This window comes from Psammomys obesus, unplaced genomic scaffold, assembly GCF_907164565.1.
Source record: "Psammomys obesus unplaced genomic scaffold, mPsaObe1.curated_primary_1811, whole genome shotgun sequence".
In the NCBI taxonomy this organism is placed as follows: Eukaryota; Metazoa; Chordata; class Mammalia; order Rodentia; family Muridae; genus Psammomys; species Psammomys obesus.
The window spans coordinates 14119367-14141391 of NW_026596143.1; the positions used below are offsets into that span (position 1 = coordinate 14119367).

The 22025-nt window shown below is 44.4% G+C and overlaps 2 protein-coding genes across 2 annotated transcripts; one reads left to right on the forward strand and one right to left on the reverse strand.

Annotated features, from left to right (window-relative positions):
- Window positions 1-4038: 4038 nt before the first annotated feature.
- On the reverse strand, window positions 4039-4745 carry Ccdc70 (coiled-coil domain containing 70). The gene has a single exon (XM_055593294.1). The coding sequence runs from the start codon at window positions 4743-4745 to the stop codon at window positions 4074-4076; it is 672 nt and encodes a 223-aa protein (XP_055449269.1). The 3' UTR covers window positions 4039-4073.
- A 16-nt stretch (window positions 4746-4761) lies between these two features.
- LOC129666318 (putative protein FAM90A7) lies at window positions 4762-21067 on the forward strand. Its single transcript, XM_055593355.1, has 5 exons — window positions 4762-4807; window positions 17560-17702; window positions 18527-18738; window positions 18953-19031; window positions 20074-21067. The coding sequence occupies exons 1-5, from the start codon at window positions 4762-4764 to the stop codon at window positions 21022-21024; spliced, it is 1431 nt and encodes a 476-aa protein (XP_055449330.1). The 3' UTR covers window positions 21025-21067.
- Window positions 21068-22025: the final 958 nt, after the last annotated feature.

Below are 22025 nucleotides of genomic sequence, written 5' to 3' on the forward strand. Positions count from 1 at the left end.
AGGAGAACAGAGCCCAGGTCCATCAAACTCATTATTGATCTCCCAATGGTTAGAATATCAACACCCCTTTTGTGGCAGGTGGAACATTCATTTTTCTAATACCCTCTTTGCTTGCAATAAACACTTTGATCTTTTTTCTAGTGGAGACTTATTTTCACCCATTGTTCTTGTCAAGGTTCACTTTTTCTCTAGAGAAGGTCAGCCTTTGGACCAGAATGGGGCAATTCTGAAGGGAGCAACCATGATTTTAGCTTGTTTTTGTGCTGCCTTGTCTACAGTCTGAACTCTCTTTTTATTTTTCAGCATCTCAGTTATGAAAACCTTTTGGCATTTCCAGAAATGGAAAAAGCCATTTCCTATCCTCTATGAAACCTTCAGCTTTTTTCTTTTCTTTTCTTTTCTTTTTTCTTGGCTGTCTGGAGAAGATTGGGTAACAAAAGCCAAATTTAGCCAAACTCTAGCCCAGTTGTTCCCAGGGCTAGAGTGTGAAAAGGAACGTGTGCTTTGAAGGCTTTCCATTAAGCATTTAAGGAATGTCCAGTGTATATATTAGGGTCCCATTTGTGGTGGGTTGAAGGGAAAACCTTCAAGTCAGTTATCCAAGGATGGCAAGTGTGGCCAAGAACATCCAATAAAATGTTTTATTCCTCAGATGTGAATAGTCATAAGCAATTTTTGGCAGTCACCCCAAGTGGGTCCATGGGTTTGTAGAATAGACTCAGTGAGGTCAGGACCTGGTGTTTTCTCAGAGATCAGGGTATTTGGAGTCCACCATTTACAGAGGTCTGTTGTAGAGGATGGCTCATACACTAGTAATGGGCATTCCTCTTGGTCTATACCTGGGGATAGATAGGCCTAAGGAGAAGAGCAGGAAGTTGACTGAGCTTAGGCTCACAACAGACTGTAAGCCTTGGGGAGTGGTGGGGATGAGAGAAGCTGAAAGGAGAAGGGGTGAGGTGGAGGCTGTCTCCTCGCCCTTGTTGTGAGGGGTAAAATGATGGTATGAAGTAGGGGGGGGGAAAGGAGTGGAGAAGAGGTCTTTGGGGTGATGGCTCAGAGTGAAAATCTTCAGTGAAGAGGAGGGGCTGTACTAGGGCTAACCATCGGTCAGGGTAAGGGAGGGAAATGGTCTAGGTATCAGGGTTTCCTGTAAGCTTGAGGCAGGCAGGTCTAGTGAGAGGTGGGGTCTAAGGAGCGCTGGGTCCTGCCTATGCCATAAGGCCAATTTGTGGAGCTTTTTCTTGGAGTGACTGACTCTGTAGTCACCGCCAAATTCCAAAGAGAAACCATTTAAACATAGACTAGAGAGGAGTCAGTTCATAATGGCTGAGCTGCCCTCTTCTCCACCCCCACCAATTGCTGAGCTGGAATTAAACTGCACGGTTAACAGAATGGCAGGAGGTGAGACAAAAGAAAGGAGGAAGGACCAAGGGAGTACACCAATGTGATGAGTCTATAAGAAGAAGGTAATCCCAAAGGAGACAAGAGTTTAGGAAAGGAGACGGGGAGGGGAAATATGGTGGAGCTGGGGGAGTCGTTTATCTTATGGATAATAGAGCCATAAAAAAATAAAAAGAAGAAAAAAAGAAAAGGAGGTTGGGTTGCCTCTCCTAGCATAGGTGACCAGGGCAGAGGACTTCCTCCAGAAGGAAGAAGAGTACCCAGGTCAGCTTCTAGTTGCCATTAACCAAAGTGATCTCTGAGAGAAGGCTGGCTCTCTAGTTTCCAGAGAGGTTCAGGGGAAAGTAGAAGGCAAGAACAATTGCTGAAACAGAATTGATAAATTGTACTGTCTAGCCATACAGTCATCCATAGAAATAGACATAAACATTTCTGCCCAGAACTTCCTAAGACTCCATCTTAATGTTTGTAGGAAGGTACCAGAGAGGAATCTCCATCAGGATTTAATAGACCAGATCAGATATCTATATATCAGAACTTACCTCCTGAGAGGACCAGGAGGAAGGACAGTGTTTGTGTCGAGAAACAGTGGTCATCTTAGGACTGATCTCCAGCCCTTGTGTGCCTCCTCTGTAATAGTTCACCGCTGGGGAGACCCAGAGTGAAGACCAACACTGAATGGCTTTCTCACTGGGGCCTTCAGCTGTCTTACATCTTACAGACTCAGCAGAATGCCATTTAATGATAGTTAAGAGTCCTTTATCTGTTTATGACTCTCAACCCTGGAGAGAAGCAGGGTATAAAGCTCTAAACCACTAGGGGCAGAAGTTTCATGACAAAGACTTTCAGAGCTCTGGTTTACTAAAACACCCCTTGCAGCTGCAGGGGTGGCTGGGCTAGAATGTTCTGACCTCAGTACTTTATAATGCATTATTCTGTTCCCCCACATTCAACCAACCACTTGCTGTTCCTCGAAGCACCATGCTTTGCCAGTTTCTCTACCTAGAGTGCATCCTAGATCTCAGCCTCCAGCTATTAGTAAGCTTCTCCAAGCCTTCAGCCCTTCTAGAAAACTTTTCTTCACATTCCCAGATAGCTTAAGAGAAAAGCAAGGAATAACTCAATTAGTCTGTCTCTCCCGGCCTTCACTGGTCCATTGAACTGCCTATTTCTTTACCTAGATCTGAGAGAGCAGAACCTGAGTCAGTGAAGTTACAGCTGTGTGACGGCTAAAAGAAGGAACCAAAGAGACCCACAACTCTCTCTGGGTAGCTTGTACAATGACAGCTGTCATTTCCAGTAGTCTCTGTGGACACTGAGAAAAGGCTCATTTCTGTTCATTGTGTACTCCTAATTCCTGCTTCAAACTGTTTTATATTTTCTTTTCTGTTCCATTTCCTTTCTCTGTATCCTAGGAGTCAAGACCATGACCTGAGATGCTAAGCAAATCTTTACTGCTGAGCTGCACGTCTCAGCCCATACCTTTGATTTGGGGTTAACTGCTCCATGAGCTTTCTCCTTTGGTAGAATCTGGGGCCTGCTTGATCTCTACCTTTTGCTGCTCTGAATGTTCCTGCCATTCTATCTAGCACACCGAGACTAAATCTTCTCGGGTATGAGCCTCAGCAAGCAGTCACTCCTGAAATCTGTGTCTAAGCCATCATCTTGTGTTCTCTAGGCCAGCCAGTTTTTTCACATTACTCTACACAATACCCAAGATAATCCCCCTCCAGATTGGGAAGTTTATTTGGACCTACAGTTTTAGAGGTCTTGATCCGTGGATGCTTGGTCTGTTTCTTTGACTGTTGTGTTAAACCCTATTTCCCTTCACTGTTCCAGTGACCTAAATTTCTCACCAGACACTAGCTCTTAAGCTCTTAGGTGGCTTCTAATGACAACTGCCATGAGCCAGATTGCACTGAAGAAGGATCTGGACCCCAGGCCAGAGGAGACTTGTTCTGTTCCTGGCCACACACAATCACTCTGCCTTTCTGGGTTACTGCTCTCTCATCAATGAATGTAAGTACCTTCTTGTCAGCCTAGAGTAATGGTAAAGCTTACACAAGTCAGCAGGACAAGGCTCTGACAACACAGAGACACATACAGTGAAACCTGTCTGGGTGTGAGGCTGGAGAGGCAAGGCTCTTGGAAAAGAGTGCTGTTGAGCTCCTGGCCACTGTCAAGGCCCTTTCCTTTTGCTTCCAGGAGTTTGCCAGACTTTTAGAAGTCTGTCAACCCAAGTCAGGCCTCCTGGACTGGCCAGAGTAAAGAAGAGGTCACCCTCACAGGCTGACAGAGGCAGGATGTCTCAGCTCCTCTCTGTCCCTGTATGTCTCTGTCTGGTTTCGTCTGAGTCTCCTATATACAACCTTACAAACACCAACACAGGCAAAGTGCACTGGGAACTGTCTGGAGGCAGCCCCAGTGGCCAGCCATACAGTCTGGAGGATGGGAGGCAAGAATCACTGAGTCATGGGGCGTGGCAGAGAGGATGCATACAACCTTCCTTAAAGAGCTATTTTTTTTTTTTCAAACCTCTCTTCAGGATTTTATTATCTCTTTCATGGCAAAGAGACAAATTAGTGTTTATTTCCTCTAGTACATGGGGTCACCCTGGACTTGGATCCCAACCAGCGACATCTGTACCCCATGGCCTGTGTGTCCAGTGTTCACTAAGCACGGCTTCTGGGGAAGGCTGTTGACTGTGGCTCTTCGTTGGCATTGAAGGGTCCATTTTGGGGCCTCTGCTCCCCAAGGAGATGGAAGCCACCCCCTTCCACCCAGAGGGCTTTCTCTTCCTCCCAGAGGGCATTTTCTTCCTCCCAGAGGGACTTCTTATCCTCCCACAGAGCCTTCTCTTCTGCAAGCAGGGCTCTTTCCTCTACCCATAAGGCCTTTTCCTCCTCCCATAGGGCTTTGTCCTCCTGAAGAAGATTCCGGTCTCTTTCCCACAGAGCGTTGTCCTCTCTCCAGAAGGCCTTGTCCTCTTTCCAGAAGGTTCTGTATTTTTTCCAGAAAGTCTTCTCTTCTTCCCGGAAAGATTTTTCCATTTCCCAGAAGGTTTTTTCTTCCTTCCAGAAGATCTTCTCTTCTTCCCAGAAAGGTCTCTCTTCTTCCCAAAAACCCAGGATCTGGCCCCGGAAAGCCTGGATCTTGCCTCGGAAATCCCATATCTCTTCCCTGAAATCTTCTATTTTCTCGTGGAAGTTTCTCATCTCTTCTCGAAAAGCCTTTTCCTCTTGCAGCTTGTGTATTAATTTCTTCTGACGAATACTGGGTGAGGACAGCACCAGTGACCGGAGGCAAGCCAGCCCCATCCACTTGCTCACCTTGAAGGGAAACATTTTCCAATCAGCCGGAATGGTACGTGGCTGTGTTGGAGGTGAGGGCTGGCGGCCACGTCCAGGTCAGTTGGTCAAACCCTGTGAGTACATGAGAGAGAACACATCTGTGAGTAACATTTGCCAGAAAACAGTGCTCAGGAATGTGCTCTCTGATATGAGAAAATTTATCACTGCTCTTAGTCCTATTAGAGAGAGAGAGAGAGAGAGAAGTTTTAGTACAGAGGAATGCTAGGTGGTCATGGCTTTGAGCTGGCTAATACATTCAAGGCCTAGTGTTCCAAAACCAAACCCAACAAAGACACTGGTGCTATGCTAGGAATCAAAGTACACAAGGGCGACGTGATGCTTAAGGGGTAGAGTGCAAGGGGTTAAGTCATAAGTCATCACAGCCTCCAGAGGATTGACTTTTGTCAAAGCCACTCAAGATTCATCGAAATTCTCTCTTGGGAGCTCATGCTCATTCACTCGGGGTGGCTCACATGTGAAAGCTGTTTTTACAAGGTGCCTGATCAATTGGATGATGACCCCCACCAACAGAGGGAGGGAAACTATTTTAGCAGAAAAGCATACCTGATAAAGAGGTTTTAGTTCAGAAAAAGTGAGAGAATGCCAAATATTAGTGAGTCTGTGGAATCTGAAAACCACCCACATGATTTTATTATTTTAGTTATGAAACCAACGAGCCAGCAATTCCATGTCCAGATACCAACTGAAGGAAACTTCTAATTTGTGACCTGGACACATACACAGCATGTTCAAGTATTTGTCCACAATCACACAGTCTGGGAACATCCCAGTGACCAGAGCGAGAGGAAGCAATAAAGCATGATGGTTAATTCCTTCAGTGCACAGCAGAACTGCCTACAGCAGCATGAATGAAACCCATGAATACTGCAATGGAAGAATCAAGGGATTTTAAAGAATAAAGACCTAAAACAAGCAAAAATCCTCACTTGTAGGGAAACATACTTAAGTTATAGCTCAAAGAATAAATGAACTAAGCAAGTTTTGTAGTAAGGACAGTGATCGGCAGGGGAGCTGGGAGGGACTAAGAGCTGATTAGTGAGCAGCTGAGAAGACTTCAGAGGGCTGGCACTGTCCTGCTCCTTGCTTGGGTGGTGGCTGCGCATGTGTCATATGAAAATATGTTCATGGAAAACTAAACACTAGTTAAAGAAGGAAGAGGAAGAGAGGAAAAGAGAAGATGGGAGAAAAGGAAGAAAAGGGAAAATAAGGGATGGGAAGAGAAGAGAAGACAGGGAAATGGAGGAGAGAAGAGCAAATGGAAGAAACGACAGTGAAGCAAGGAAAAAGAAGGATGGGAAGAAAAAAGGAAGGGAAGGGAAAGAAAGGGAAAGGTAGGAAGGCAAAGGGTAGAGATTCTAAACACTGTCATGTATCTGAGGTCACAAGTGTCAGGACAATCCAGAGTTCAGATAACTACCAAGGCTGGTCACAGGGTGAGAAAGATGATGAATGCCTAGGCTACAGGGAAAGGTGACTGAAGCTCGTGTGTGCACTCAGGTGCACAGGTCCCATTGTGTGTGTGTGTGTCGTGGAAGCCGGGGTTTGTCTTCAGTGCTCCTCCCTAAAGGACCACACTGTAAAGCAGCATGGTCCAGACGTTCCCTGTATTTTCCTCTTCTGGCTTGGGATCAGGGAAGAAAGGACACACAGCTAGCTCTCTGTCTCTGTCTCTCTCCACCCCCTGCCATTCATGTTCACTCACACTGGATAGCTCACATGTGAAAGCGATTTGTTATAAGACATCTGGCAGTTGGATGGTAAACCCCACCAATGGTGTGTGTGAGTGTGTGTATGTGGGTATATGCATACATATGAAAAGATGGTAGCTGGGCTGGAGAGATGGCTGAGAAGTTAAGACCATTGCTCTTCCAGAGGTCCTAAGTTCAATTTCCGGCAACCACGTGGTGGCTCACAACCATGTAGAGGGGGACCTGATGCCCTCTTCTGGCATGCAGGTGTACATGTAGATAGAGCACTCCTCATACATGAAAGAGAGAGATAGAGAAAGAAAAAGAAAGAAAAAAAAAGAAAAGAAAGAAAAAAAGAAAAGAAAAGAAAAGAAAAGGAAAGAAAGAAAGAAAGAAAGAAAGAAAGAAAGAAAGAAAGAAAGAAAGAAAGAAAGAAAGAAAGAAAGGAGGTAGCTACATGGCTGTTGACTTCACTTCCCTCCACTAATACAAACTGGAAACTGGAGACTCACCTCTGACCTCTTCTCCTCCTATACCTCCTAAACCTCCTCAACCACCAAGCCCTATCACTTTTAACCCTTCACCTCTCTTGGAGGCACACGCTTCCTGTTTCCATCTTCACACGGCCACGTCTGGGTAGGATGCCTGTTCCTGCTTTCATGGTCTCTGGTGTTGATCTTGCTGTCCAGATATCTGCCTACAAGTACACTCTCCCCAACACAATTTCTAAGATTTTTGTTCTGTTGCATCATATCTGCTTATAAACTGCCAAAGACTCCATAGTTTGAAAATCCCAATCAGCTGACTACTCCTTGTCTATATCTTTACTTTTCTGTCTCTGCTCTGCGTGAACATTTTACCTCTTTGCCAAAGCACCGACTGTGTCCCTTCTAAGGTTTCCCTCACCTTCTGGGTGGGCTTCAATTCTTGTTTCTCTCTTCTTCTCTGTGTCTATCTGCCAGTGTCCTATCATTATGTGACATTATGTGTGGATATGTCTTCCTGGTGTCTCTGGAGCCCGGAAGCTAGTAAGAAATGTTGGGTGAATGTAACTGAATTTAGAATTTTTATTTTATTTATGTCATTATGTGGCTCTTTGTTTAGGGTCCCTGGAATATTCTAAGCTCTATTCTTTAGTCCCTCCCCCTGGATAGCTTGAACCAACTGACCTAGCTTATCCTTTCAAATTTAGCGAAGGAGATGCCGTCTCCAGGCAGCCTCCCCTTGCAGCTTCTTTCTGACCTGGGGCTGCCCTTCTGTCCAGTTAGTAGCACCCTGTCATCTATCCCTAGGCACACTGTAATTTCTGCCAGAGAAGATGTGCAAGGAATAGCAGCTGGATGGAGAGCACTTTCCTGAACTAGAGTTTTAGAAAAAAAAAAACATCTACAAGTTTTTCTTAAATTACCACTACATTATCTTTGAGAAAGATGGCGAGGTGGCTTTGTGAGTAAAAGCACTTGCTGCCAGGCCCGATGGCCTGCCTTTGGTTCCTGGAAGCCACATAGTGGAAGTAGAGAACCAGCTCCTGCAAGCTGTTCTGTGACCTCCACACATATAGCGGTTCACACCCACGCACCCATACACACAAGCAAATGTAGACAACAAACACTCTTACGAGAAATGAATTGGTAAAATCGAGTATCTATGTATGCATTATATATCAAGAACAACAGAAAATTGGCAATATCCATCTATGTAGCTAGTTTAAAATTCAACAAAAACATGTCTCATCTTCATAACTGTACCGGGGCTGGGACTTATTTTTAAGGTTACTTACTGCTTAGCTGTTTCCCAACTGGGAAGGCCCTGCAACCGTCAGAGGGCAGGCAGTCATTGTCGCATCAGAACCCCGGTGATGCGGCTCTTGGTTCACACCAACAGTCCTTGCTGTGACCTATTTGTGCTCAGTTCTGAGTCACAGGTTGGAGGTCAAGATGAGACCCCAGATATGAGACCTAAGGGAAGGAGGGGGGTCCCCCAAAGGTTGGAAAGATGTTGACAGCTTTCAGCCTTGGCCTTCACCAATAGTAACTGTTACCTCGGATCTCATTTGGTGTTGCAGGAGGGGCCTCTGGGACGCTTTTCGTGATGGAGGATCCTTGCTACATTGTGTCTCTGTCTTTTGACAAGGATGTGTCTTGGTCTGTGTCTTTTTAGTTTATCCTAGTTGGGATTCTTTGATATTTGCAGACTTTATGTGTGTTTTTTTTTTCATCAAATTTCCAACTGGTTTAGTCAGTTCTCCCTCCCCCCATCCTTCCTTCCTTTCTGGAATTTATATTATTCCTGTGTTTGTAGCTGGTGGTGGCCCACAAGTCTCTGAAGTTCTATTTCTTTTGCTTTCTTCTTTCTGTCATTTGGACCGGATAGTCTCAATGGACCTGCTTTTGAGTTCACGGATTCTTTTCCCATCAGCTCAAATCTACTGTTAAGCTCCACAGTTGAAATTTTTTTTTTGACACTAGAACTAAGTTTTTACACAGTGAAACTTTTGCGATAGCCCAGAAAATGAACAAATCCGTTATTTCAAAGAGGGGTCTGTCCTTTGGTGAGTAAGTTAGGAGCACTCAGAGTTTACTTTCTTATCAAAAGCCTTCCAGGCAGCACTTACATCTCAGGAACTGAGTATCCCACGCATTTGGTACTTGCTATTCTTTGGCTTGCTTCCCGTTTCTCCTCTTTGTATCCCAACATTGTTTTACATACATGACTCTTTTTCTTCTGAGATTCCACATGTAACTGAGACCACACGGTGTTTGTTTGTTTGTTTGTTTGTTTTCTATATAAGGCTTATTTCACTTAGTATAATGTCCCCCAGGCTGATCAGGAAGCAAATGGCAAGATCTTCTTAAGGCTTATGTATTCCTTTGCTTAAGACAATTTCCCTCTATACTTCCTTGGATTTTAAGATTTTTTTTTTTTAATTATGTATACAGTGTTTTGCCGGCAGGCCAGAAGAGGGCACCAGCAGATCCCATTATAGTTGGTTGTGAAGCCACCATGTGGCTGCTGGCGATTAAACTCAGGACCTTTTGAAGAGCAGCCAGTGCTCTGAGCCGTCTCTCTAGTCCTGCACTTTAAGATTTTAATTATCAGGGTGAGTGTGTGTGTGTGTGTGTGTGTGTGTGTGTGTGTGTGTGTGTGTTGCTTCCATTTGAAGGTGTCTGCAGTTGCTGACAGAAAAGGAGCCTATGAAGGACCATGGCTATCAAGATGCCTTTTGCAGATGCCAGATCTGGGCTAGCGTAAAATATATTTTCCCTCTAAAGAAACACGGATTAGGTGTGAAAGAGAATGTTTGTATATGTCAATGCCCAGAGGGGCCCCTGAGTGCTGTGGCAATTACCTTCAGCACACTGAATGGACTCGCTCACTCCGGCCGCTGACCGGTGGCCTCTAGTGGGTGCTGAGTTGTTATGGTGAGGCCCAGGCAAAGGCTCTACTGTTGTGATGTTTTGCTTAATCCAAAGCTGACATCCAGTCTGTCCTTTGAATGACCCCTGGCTGAGGGACAGTATATTGATAGGAAAGCCTAACAGGCTCATGGGTGTCTTTACTGGCCCGATCTGAAGGAGGCTTCCAGCGGTGGTATTAAATGGGCAGTGTGGACCCACAGCTTCAAAAGTGCCTACTTAAGATAGACTTAAAGAGCCCTTTACCCCTACCAAGTGGGAATGTGGCAAGGGGACGGGCTCCCAAGAAGAAATGAACATGGAGATTCCTCAGTTTTCCACACACTAGGAACAAATTCGTTGCTTCTATCTGTCAAAAGACTGCAGCAAAGGGGGAAAAATCGCATTTCCAAGCCATTTCATTTTCCTTGCTACATTGGACATTATCTTAGGTTTCTGTTGCTGTGATAAACAGAAGACTGTTCTATTCACTGTTCTATTGCTGTGAAGAGACACCATGCCCAAGGTGACATTTAATCAGGCTCTTGCTTACAGAACTATTCAAGGGTTGGCTTGAAATGCAGAATACCAGGCCAAGAAATTCTGATTCTTCTGGCCAGAGGAGCAGCTGCACTCTCAGGCCTCACGGGGGATGAACTGATCTGACCGGGGGAAGGATACAGCGTTAACTGCAATAGTCTGTCCTGGCATGAGAAGAGGCAAAGTGGCTAGTGGCTTTCACTCTTGTTGGATGGAATCAGTTTCCATTGTCAGTGCCATACTTTGGGCAGTTTGCTCCCAGGTGCCCTCTTGGGTACTCTGGGGAAGAGAAAGCTTAGGCTGCCTTACTTGTTCTAGCCCCCTGTGGGGTTCCTGGGTGTGTGGTGGGTGCACCGACCGCCAGCAGGGCCTGACCTGGGCAGTCGGTGCTCCACTCAGCTCACGTGTTTGAGATTAGTCCACAGAACCTATGGCACTGTTTTGGAAGTTTGGGAATCCACAAAGGAAAGTCCCTAGGGAAGTGGGTCACTGGGGTGGGTTTTAGAGCCCTGCCTACTTCCTATCCATTTTCTGCTGACTACAGATCCAAACCGACCTGCTGTCCCAGGCTCCAGGCTTTCCCAGTCCTAGGGAAGCACCCCCCTTATCACACCCTGAAAGTGTGAGGCACAACAAATTCTTCCTCCTCCTTCTAAGCTGTTTCACGTCATGACAAGAAAGGTACCCAGTACAGGTATATACAGGATCTTCACTGGGGATTCAAACCCTTCTCAGTGGCACCGCTGGTGCCTCTTTATGAGTCAACTGGGAAGGAAGCAGAGCGCTCGCTCTTCCAGAGAATTTGAATTTCGGTAACTCACTTCTCAGCTCCCCTGATTTCATAGCACTCACAGTATGTTTGACACTCCGGGAGACAGCATTTTTCTGTTGGGAACAGAGGTGAAACAGGAGGAAGGTGTTTCTCAAATATATCTTCTCCCCATTTCCCTCTGGACGATGCCCTTTGGATCCATCACTCAAATTTCCAAGTTCAGTCTTACTGCATTGCCCAGAGGCAAGGCCGCCAGAATCTGCCACTACAGGTTTGCACACACAGGATGTTCTGGGCAGGCGTCTCAAAAGCCCAAAGTGCCCTTCTCTCCTGACCACTCCCTAGTCACTCCACTATTGAGAGAGAGTTCCCTGGCTTAAACAGTATGAGCTGGGGGAAAACTAGCTCATCACAGCGGACAGTCACGTGTCCTCACGGCCCAGGGCAGAAGCACAGAGCCAACTTAGCAGGCTACAGTGAGCCAGCAAGGCTGTGAGGGTCATGCTTCGTAGGAACCAAGACAGTGGAGGTGCACTTGGGTCCCCGTGGAGGGGGTGGTTGACTTGTTTGAATTATGCACAGACTTACATGGGTGTTAATCCCACAGGGCCACTGACCAGGTGAGGCATAGCCAGCAGATTAATAGGAGTGCGGGACAGTTGGGGGATACTTTCCACTGGACCAGTGAAGGCCAGGGGTGCCAATAGGGAGGCCGTTGGGAATCTAGTGAGACTAAAGGATATCAGGACAGCTGGGAGAAGTTTAGTCCTCAGCACACTTCATCCTAGGCCGGTCCTGCCCTTTGTGGCCCTTATTCCCTGGGTTTGGGATTTTTGAATTTTCTTAAAGTGGGAGACAGGTATAATCAAAGCATCTTCCACGAGCTTCCACAGGTTGGTGTAAAACTCCAGGTGCATTTATTCTCACATGATTTGCAACACACACACACACACACACACACACACACACACAGAGAGAGAGAGAGAGAGAGAGAGAGAGAATTGACTCAACAGCTTGACGCCTCCACTAAAGCCATGCATGGGCAGGATTCCGCAGTGGTTTGTTGACAAAGACAGGTGTATTGCCAAATCCAGGCTGTGGAAACTTTGAGAAGCTTGCACGGTTCTGGAGTCAGGGACGGAAAAGTGAGAGTAAGCTGAGGCGTGGGCAGTGAAACTTCACACTGGAGTTCAGGTTGGTTGGGGACATACTAAGTGGCCCCTTGAGTTCCAAAATGAATGCAGTCCTCAGGCCTTCATCAGCTGCAGGGCCGGGACTACTACTGAGAGATCTAGCATGGCTTCCATTCCTCGATGTTGAACTTCCTTCAGCTTTACGGAAAGACAAGAGTTACAAGAATGGACTGTCAGTGTTTATTTCGGGATAACCTGAGCCCGAGCCAAAAGACTTTCTTTCCATGTCGTACCTATATGTCCATATATGGAAGCCCGTTAGGACAGAAGTTGGCTAACAATGACAGGTGCTTCCAATGGCAGGCCTGCAGATTGTCCTATATTTCCATGCTCTGAAGATCAGAATGAGGAAGGAGCCGTGGACATCGTGATGATGCTACGTCTGGCGCAGTACGTGGGCTGCCATTTGCGTTTTCTTATTTATTTTATTACACTCCCAGAAAATGTCTTTTTAAGCATAAGATTTATCCAATTTGAATATAAAATCCCTGGTGAATTTATATTTAGGCTGGTATCTCCACCCAGGAGCGCTCAGTTTATATTGATTTGAAAAAGCATGTGTGTTCACAGAGTCTGTGGGTTTCTTTGAATCGTTTGCATTTAATGTTGCATAAGAATGACATTGACGCTGCTTACGGTATAACAATATGTCAAAGAGAGCCATAACAATTTTTTGAGGGGTATTTTTTTTTAATTAAAAAATTTTAGTTCACTTTACATCATTGTTGTAGTCCCATCGCTCTTCCCCTTCCAGTCCTACCCTCCCTCCCTACTCCCTCCCTTCCCCCTCCCCTCTTCCTGAGAAAGGGGGAGCTCCCTTTTTAAATCCAGCCCGGTTCGGCAAGTTTTTTCGATTACAACTGTGGCGTCCCCCCCCCCCCCCCCCCCCCCCCCCCCCGGCCTGACAAGGCAGTCCCACCAGGGAGAAGTGATCAAAAAGCTGGCAAGTGAGTCTGTATCCAATGCAGTCCCCACTTCCCTTACTAGGGAACCCACCAGAGGCCTAAACTGTCCATCTGCTACATCTTTGTAGGGAATTACAATTAAGTGGTTTCAATTTGCATTTCTCTGATGGCTAAGGACATTGAGCATTTTTTTATGTGCTTCTCAGTTATTTGAGATTCCTTTGTTGTGAATTCTCAGTTTAGCTCTGTATCCCATATTTTAATTGGATTATTTGATTTGTTGATGTTTAATTTCTTAAGTTCTTTGTATATTTTAGATATTAGTCTTCTGATGTAGGGTTGGTGAAGGTCTTTTCCCAATCTGTCAGTTGCCATTTTGTTGTATTGACAGTGTCCTTTGACTTACAGAAGCTTCTCAGTTTCATGAGATCCCATTTATTAATTGTTGATCTCAGAGACTGTGCTGTTCTATTCAAGAAGTTGTCTCCTATGCCAGTGAGTTCCAGACTTTTTCCCACTTTATCTTCTAACAGATTTAGAGTCTATGTTTTTTTTTTTTTTCAAGGTCTTTGATCCACTTGGAATTGAGTTTTGTGCAGGGTGATAAATATGGGTCTATTTGCATTTTTCTATATGCAGACACCCAGTTAGACCAGTACCATTTGTTGAAGATGCTTTCTTTTTTCCATTGTATGGTTTTGTCTTCTTGGTTGAAAATCAAGTGCCTGTATTAGTGTGAGTTTATTTCTGGATCTTCAATTTTGTTCCATTGATCAACCTGTTTGTTTCTATGCCAATACCATGCAGTTTTTATTACTATTGCTCTGTAGTATAGCTTGAAATCAGGGATGTTGATACCACCAGAAGTTCTTTTATTGTTCAGAATTGTTTTGGCTATCCTGGGTCTTTTATTTTTCCATACTAAGTTAATGGTTGTTCTTTCCAAGTCTGTAAAGAATTTTGTTGAAATTTTGATGGGAATTGCATTGAATCTGTAGATGGCTTTTGGCAGGATGGTAATTTTTATTATGATAATCCTACTTATTCAAGAGCATGGGAGATCTTTCCATCTTCTAAAATCTTCTCTAGTTCCTATCTTCAAAGACTTGAAATTCTTGTCATATAGGTCTTTCACTTGCTTGGTTAGAATTACACCGAGATATTTTATATTATTTGTTGCTTTTGTGAAGGGTGTTGTTTCCCTAATATCTTTTTCAGGCCTTTTGTCACTTCTATAAAGGAGGGCTATTGATTTTTTTGAGTTAATTTTGTATCCAGACACTTTGTTGAAGGTATTTATCAGCTGTAGGAGTTCTCTGGTGGAATCTTGGGGTCACTTATGTATATTATCATATCATCTGCGAATGGCAAAACTTAGACTTTTTCCTTTCCAATTTGTCTGTTTTTGATATCCTTTACTTATCTTATTGCTCTCACTAGAAGTTCAAGTACTATATTGAGGAGATATGGTGAGAGTGGCAGCCTTGTTTTGGCCCTGATTTTAGCGGGAATGCTTTAAGTTTCTCTCCATTAACTTGATGTTGGCTATTGGCTTACTGAATATTGCCTTTATTGTGTCTAGGTATGTGCCTTGAATCCTTGATCTCTCCAAGACTTTAAACATGAAGGGGTTTTGCCAAGGGCCTTCAGCATCTAATGAGATGATTATGTGGTTTTTCTCCTTCAGTTTGTTTATGTGGTGGATTACATTGACAGGTTTTTGTATGTTGAACCATCCCTGCATTCCTGGGATGAAGTCTACTTGATCATAGTGGATGATATTTTTGATGTGTGTCTGGATTCAGTTTGCAAGTATTTTATTGACTATTTTTGCATCAATGTTCATAAGGGATATTTGTCTGAAATTCTCTTACTTTGTTGGGTCTTTGTATGGTTTAGGTATCAGGGTGACTGTAGCCTCATAGAATGAGTTTGGCAATATTCCTTTCATTTCTATTTTGTGGAATAATTTGAGGAATATTGGCATTAGTTCTTCTTTGAAAGCCTGGTAGAATTCTGTGCTAAAACCATCTGGCCCAGGGCTCTTTTTGGTTGGGAGGCTTTTGATGTCTGCTTCTATTTCCTTAGGGGTATGGGTTTATTTAAATTGTTAACCTGATTTTGATTTAACTTTGGCAAGTGGAATCTATCAAGAAAATCATCCATTTTATTTAGACTTTCCAATTTTGTGGTGTTTGAATTATGATCTAATGATTTTTTGGATGTCCTTGGTGTCTGTTGTTATATTCCCCTTTTATTTCTGATTTTATTAATGTGGATACTCTCCCTCCTTTTAGTTAGTTTGGCTAAGAGTTTGTCTGTCTTGTTGATTTTCTCAAAAAACTGGCTTTTGTTTTTGTTGATTCTCTGTATTGTTCTCTTTGTTTCTAGGTTATTGATTTCAGCCCTGAGTTTGATTTATTTCCTGCTGTTGACTCTTCTTGAGCGTGTTTATTTCCTTTTTTTTTCCTAAAGCTTTCAGATGAGCTATTAAGTTGCTAGTCTGAACTCTCTCCTCTTTATGAAGACACTGAATGTTATGAACTTTTCTCTTAGCATTGCTTTCATTGTGTCCCATAAGTTTGGGTATGTTGTGCCTTCATTTTCATTGAATTCTAGAAAGTCTTTAATTTCTTTCTTTCTTTCCTCCCTGACCCAGTGATCATTAAGTAGAGAGTTGTTCAGTTTCCATGAGTTTGTAGGCATTCTATTGCTTCTATTTATGTTGAAGTCTAGCTTTAATCTATGGTGGTCTGATAGAATACAACGTTCTATTTCAATTTCCTTGTATCTGTTGAGGCTTGCTTTGTGTCTGAGTATGTGGTCAATTTTGGAGAAGGTTCCATAAGGTGCTGAGAATAAAGTATATTCTTCTGTATTTGGATGGAATGTTCTGTAGATATATGTTAGTTCCAATTGACTCATAACATTGATTAGTTTCATTATTTCTCTGCTTAGTTTCTGTCTTGATGATCTGTCTATTGGTGAGAGAGATGTATTGAAGTCTCCTGATATTAACATGTGTGGATCTATGTGTGATTTAAGCTTTAGTAATGTTTCTTTTACAAATGTGGGTGCCTTTGTATTTGGGGCATATATGTTTAGAATTGAGTTGTCATTTTGGTCAATTTTTCCTTTGATGAGTCTGAAGTGCTCTCCCCATCACTTTTGATTAATTTTGGTTGAAAGCCTATTTTATTAGATATTAGAATAGCTATTCCATTTGTTTCTTGTGTCCATTTGCTTGGAAAGCCTTTTTCTAGCCCTTTATTTTGAGGCAGTCTATTGTTATTGTTAAGAGTCTTCTATTCCTATTATTCTTAGGTTTGGTCTTTTCATATTGTCCCAGATTTCTTAGATGTTTTGTGTCAGGAACTTTTTAGATTTAACATTTTCTTTGACTGATGTATCAGTTTCTTCAATCATATCTTGTACACCTGAGATTCTCTCTTCCAACTCTTGTATTTTGTTATTGATGCTTGTTTCTATAGTTTCCTTTCTCTTCCCTAAATTTTCCTTCTCCAGGATTACCTTGGATTGTGTTTTCTTTATTGCTTCTATTTCCATTTTAAGGTACTAGACAGTTTTATTCATTTCCTTTTCCCATTTGGTTGTCTTTTCATGTATTTCTTTCAGGGATTTACTTAGTTCCTTCACCTGTTTGATTGTATTTTCCTGTGTTTCCTTTAGGGATTTATTTCATTCCTTCACCTGTTTGGTTGTATTTTTTTTTGTAGTTCTTTAAGGGATTATTTTTTTTTCTTTTAAGGCCTCTATCATTTTCATAATCTCGAATTTAAGATTGTTTTCTTGTGCTTCCAGTGTGATGGTATCCTCAGGGCTTGCTGTGGTAGGATATCTGGGTTTTGGGGGATGCCATTCAGCTCTGAGTTTTGTTGCTGGTGTTCTTGCGCTGACCTCTAGCCCTTTAGTTTCTGTTACTAGGAGGCCTGGTGGGCTCTGATGGAAATATGTCTCTGGGATTGTAGATAGAGCTCATGGTCCCGGATGGCCGGAGTGCTCTGGTTTTCCTGCTGCCTTCTAATCTGTACTGTCTTTTGTGCCTCAGATTAAGGTGAGACTTGGGGAATGGCGCAGGCAGGGGGACTGGGTTGGTCTCAAGGTGCAGGTCAGGGTGGGTTCCAGAAAATGGAGCAGGCCAGGGAACTGCTGCTTCCTCTGATCTGTCCTGGTCTCGGGGGCTGCAGACCTGGGTGGCTCAGGCCAAGTATTCTTGTCATGTTATGATGCTTAATTGCATTGGTTCAAAATCTTTTGTTTGCATCTGATTCAGGAACTCAAAGCCAACAGATCCAGAAGATGGAGTCACACATGAAGACCCAGGGCCATGGAGCAGTTCTGGCAACAGGAACCCAGGGAAAGCCAACAGGCCCATGGGCACAGAATGTGCCCCCACCGGAAGAGGAGAACCCTAGGGTGAGTGGAGGCCTTTATGTGTCAGCAACTACTGGGGCTAGGTGAGACACGGACTGGGCTTCTTCACAGAACATCTGTGTTGTGGGTTTTCCACCAGGGAAGATTACTGGGAAGATGGGTTTAAGTCAATAGAAAGTCTTGATTAACCAGCTGGCAAAGTACACTGAGCAGGTCCTCTGCATCCCAGGGGATCACTGAGCTTTTCTCAGAGTTAACTTTTAAACACAAAATCATATTCTGGATCGACATATTTCAGTTACCCAGAACATGAGGCCAGAAGCAGAAATGCCGAGGCCAAAAGGTAAGGGTAATTAATACATTGAGATATTTTTCCAGAACTATAGACCTGAATGGACTGGGTCTTGTTTTCATTAAGGCTGACTGAAGTGACTATGGAATGAGTTCCACAGCATAAATAGTGCTTTCATCAGGGAGTCAGTTGTGCCAATGTCTAGGGGTTTGCTAAGTTTTGGGCTCTGTTAAATTTGTTGCATTCATTCATGGTCCTGACCATAGCAGAAGTATCAGAAGGCCAGGCAGAGGAGCTGCTCTCCCTGCATGTGGACCTGAGAAGACACTGGGAAGTAGGCCAAGGCTCTCTTCAGCAGGATTGGTCCTTTGGCAGATATGGGGTTCACACCCATTCAAATGTTAAGTGTGCTTGCCTCTTCCAGGTTCAACAAAATAACCATTTGATGGTTAAACCCATTCTATAGTGTGTATCATTTCTGAAGAGAGAACATTGCAGGACATTTTAACCCTTTATCCCTAAGAGGTACCTGGATCCCTTTTTGACTCATTAATATCTCATTTGCTACTCACAGGTAAAATGCAGAGAGTGTGGGGCCTTTGGCCACACAGCAAGGAGCAGAAGGTGCCCCATTAAGTATGGCCAAGTGCTCCTAGACCCACAGCCTCTGGGAGCCAGGAAGGAGAAAGAGAATCAGGATCCTCGCAGGACACAGGGTCTCCAGAAACCAGGGCCCATAAGCCAGGACAAGACAGAAAAGAAGCCTAGTCAAGACACTGGACAGAGGTGAGTGATGGGGAAGGGATGGCCAGAGGGAAGGCTCTGGGTGCAGCAAAGCTCATGGGGTACCATCACTCATCTCTCTGTCCCCAAACACTGAAAGGGCCAGACAGCTAGTAAGTAGTGTACTAGCGACAGAGAGTGAGTGGGTCAGTGAGTGGAGAGTGGGTGAGTGGGTGGGTAGAGCTGATGTGTTTCCACACCATTGTCTGTCCCACAGAGGTGATGAACAGCAGAAGGCTCCCTTCCAGAAACTCCCCATGGATCCACAGAGGAGGGGCCAGCACATCAACCTGGCTGTGAGTAGCAACAGTTGCCCTGTTGCTGAAAGTCCCTTTCTCTGTGCTCAGCCCCACCTGCCCATTCCCTGCTGTACCACCTGCTTGCTCCATTCATGACCCCATGCATGTCACATCAAACCAGTCCTCTCTGATGCAGCAAGGACTCATTTGGTCATTTTCATAGTTCAGACTGACTTGGGTTTTGGGGAGCAAGTGAGCCTCTGCTGTGTGCTTCTCCTTTGGTAGACCAGTTCTCCTAGAGGATGGGCAGGCTCCTCTTCATCTGTCCTTGAACATAACCTTGGCTCCTGGTCTCCATGTGGTCCTTCCTTCTGAGGTCAGATTACAAACATGGCCTGCTCTTCTAGCTTTCTGGTGACCTTCCTGTCTGTCTAGATTGGCTGTTTCCATTTTGAACTGATTTTGTGTGCTGCTTCCAAAATCTAGACTTTTATTGGAGAAATTTTAGTGGAATGAGTTCATCCTTTTAATTTTTTATTTTATTTTTGTTCCATCCTAATCTGTTGGCTGCAGAGTTAACTCTTATTTTGAGAGTCAGATTCAAGTCATGTCATCTTAACATGCCTCTTCCCCTGCTTCACATCCTGGGTAAGAGGATTAGGGTTTTCAATATACTGGAAATTGCATGGTAATTTGAATTGTTTTTCTCTTGACCACAAAAGGCTCATGGCCCTCTGCTTATCTGTCTATTTATATCATATGTAAATATGATATAAATATATCATAAATAAATAAATAAATAAATATATATATATATATATATATATATGCTCTTTACAGAAATCACATACACACATGCAGATACATTTGAGTTATTAGAGTTCAGGTCATGTAAACTTCACAGGGAGGCTGAAACTATTCACATTTCCCTACCACACATTTTAATTTTGGATAGCTAGTGTAGAATATCAGAGCCTGAGTAATTTCACATTAAAGTGAACTTATACAAGTGTTTTTCTGTCATGATAATCTTATGAGGTCCTTGTGTTATTTGGAAGACTTACATAGTCAATTTATCCTGCAATTGTTATTTTCCCAGCATCCCAAGATGCCAGTGTTCAGTCCTGGAAACACAAAGAAGTCTGTGACCAACCAAATTCAGACTACTGTGCCACCTTCCAGAAAGTCTCCTGGGAAGCAGATGTGCCCTGGAAACCCTGTCATCCAAAGCTCTGATGCCTCCTGCATCTTACCTTCCAGGCAGGAAGAAGGTCAGAACATGGATGTCCCTGGGGTCTCACAGCCAGTGTTCAGGCAGGGTGGTGGAAACACAGCCTCACAAGACCTGCTGGATCAAAAGCTCCTGGGTGTCTCACATCAACAACCCATTGCGGTCCCTAAAAGGAATGGAGTCGGTGAAGCATTCCACACAGAGTCAGAAGCCCAGGGTCCCAGTGTGAAAACACAGCCCAGCCAGCATGCTGCCCTCCATCAGGGAAGACAGAACCCTGAACTCGGCTTCTGGACCCCAGGTGAGAAAGCTTCCTGGCAGCTCACACTGCCTAGCCAGAAATCCTCAAAGAAACTAAGAGTCAACTCTACCAGTGCACCAGAGGAGAGCAATGCAAGCACTGTTTTGAAGGCCTGCCTGGGTAGGCAGTCTCTTCCCATTGCCAACAGACTTGGACTGAAAGATGCAGTACCAGTGAGCAAGAAAATAGCAGCCCAGGTGCCCAGCACTGACCAAGAACAGCTACCAAGCAGGCCTGCTCTGGTCTTAGCCACACCCTGTGCTAAGTCCTCTCAGCCATCTACTAGCCATGCTGTACGCCAGTCCCTGAGAATGGTCTTTAGTAGACTTGATGGTGACTGCTGGAGCTCCAGGTTCCTGACAGTGTCCCCAGCACTTGCCCATGAGAAGCAAACAGCTCCTTGGGAGGGCCCTGCCTTCCTGGAGAAAGGTGAGGCAGCATGCTCCCAGGTCCCAGTGAGTGTCCTCTATGAGGACCTTCAGGTCTCCTCCTCTTCAGAGGACAGTGATGGGCAGTGAGTGATGGGACAGCAGATGCCACCTTCCTGCTCAGACTTGACAGACACTTTCAGACTGGTCCTCTCTGAGTTAGCCAGCTAGATGACATGACTGGGACCTGTCAGGTCCACTTCCAAATGACCATTCTAGTGTGCGTGGACTCACATCTCTGCACAGAGCCTCACCTCAGCATGGACTCTGGACTCTGACCTGAGAAGACCTCTGAAGAAAGGTCACCTGTCCTCTCCATTGTCATTATCAATGACCTGTAGTATGTCTTTCCAGCTACCTCAATGTCCTAACTCTGCACGAGTTGTCATATTGTATGACGTTTTCCACTTTCAGTAATAAAATTGGCCTAGAAATTATGTCTGCACTGGGGTTCTTGGGCCCAAGGCATGGGGTTTTTCACAGGACCTATAGCCCAATAATGAGCCACAAACCCAAGAGGCTCTCAACCTACCCCATCAGGTTTGCCGTTCTGACGCTATGCACAGGTACCCCCACCTTGTGATCTTAAGACCATTGAGAGACAGGGCAGTTTGTAGGCCTGTCCTTCCCGGGCTGCCGTTCCCGGATGTCATGGTCGCAAAGGTCAATTGCATCAATTTTAGGATTCAGTGGGCTTCTTACTGAGTTCCTATGCTGAGTTTTATCCACTATGAGGCCACTCATTGTCCCCATCCCTCTACTTTCGCTTGCTTTCCGTTTATGAGGCCAGGACTTTGCATTCCTCACAAAGTCTAAATCCTGGCTGTTCATTACACCCTTTCATCTCAGCACCCATTGTAGTTTGGGCTCGAAGGATGTATCAAACTGTTGGGTTCACTGCCCCCACCCCCATATTGCCTCCCTGTTTGTTTTTGTGTGGCTGTGTGTATGTATGTGTTTCTCATATTCATGTGAAAATCAAGTCACCTGGAGTTTCATAGCAGAGTGCTGAAGCCCTTGGAAGATATTGGTTTTATCCTGCATTTTTTTGTAAATTATGTGCTTGAGGCAGCGCTTGACACTGAGTGGAA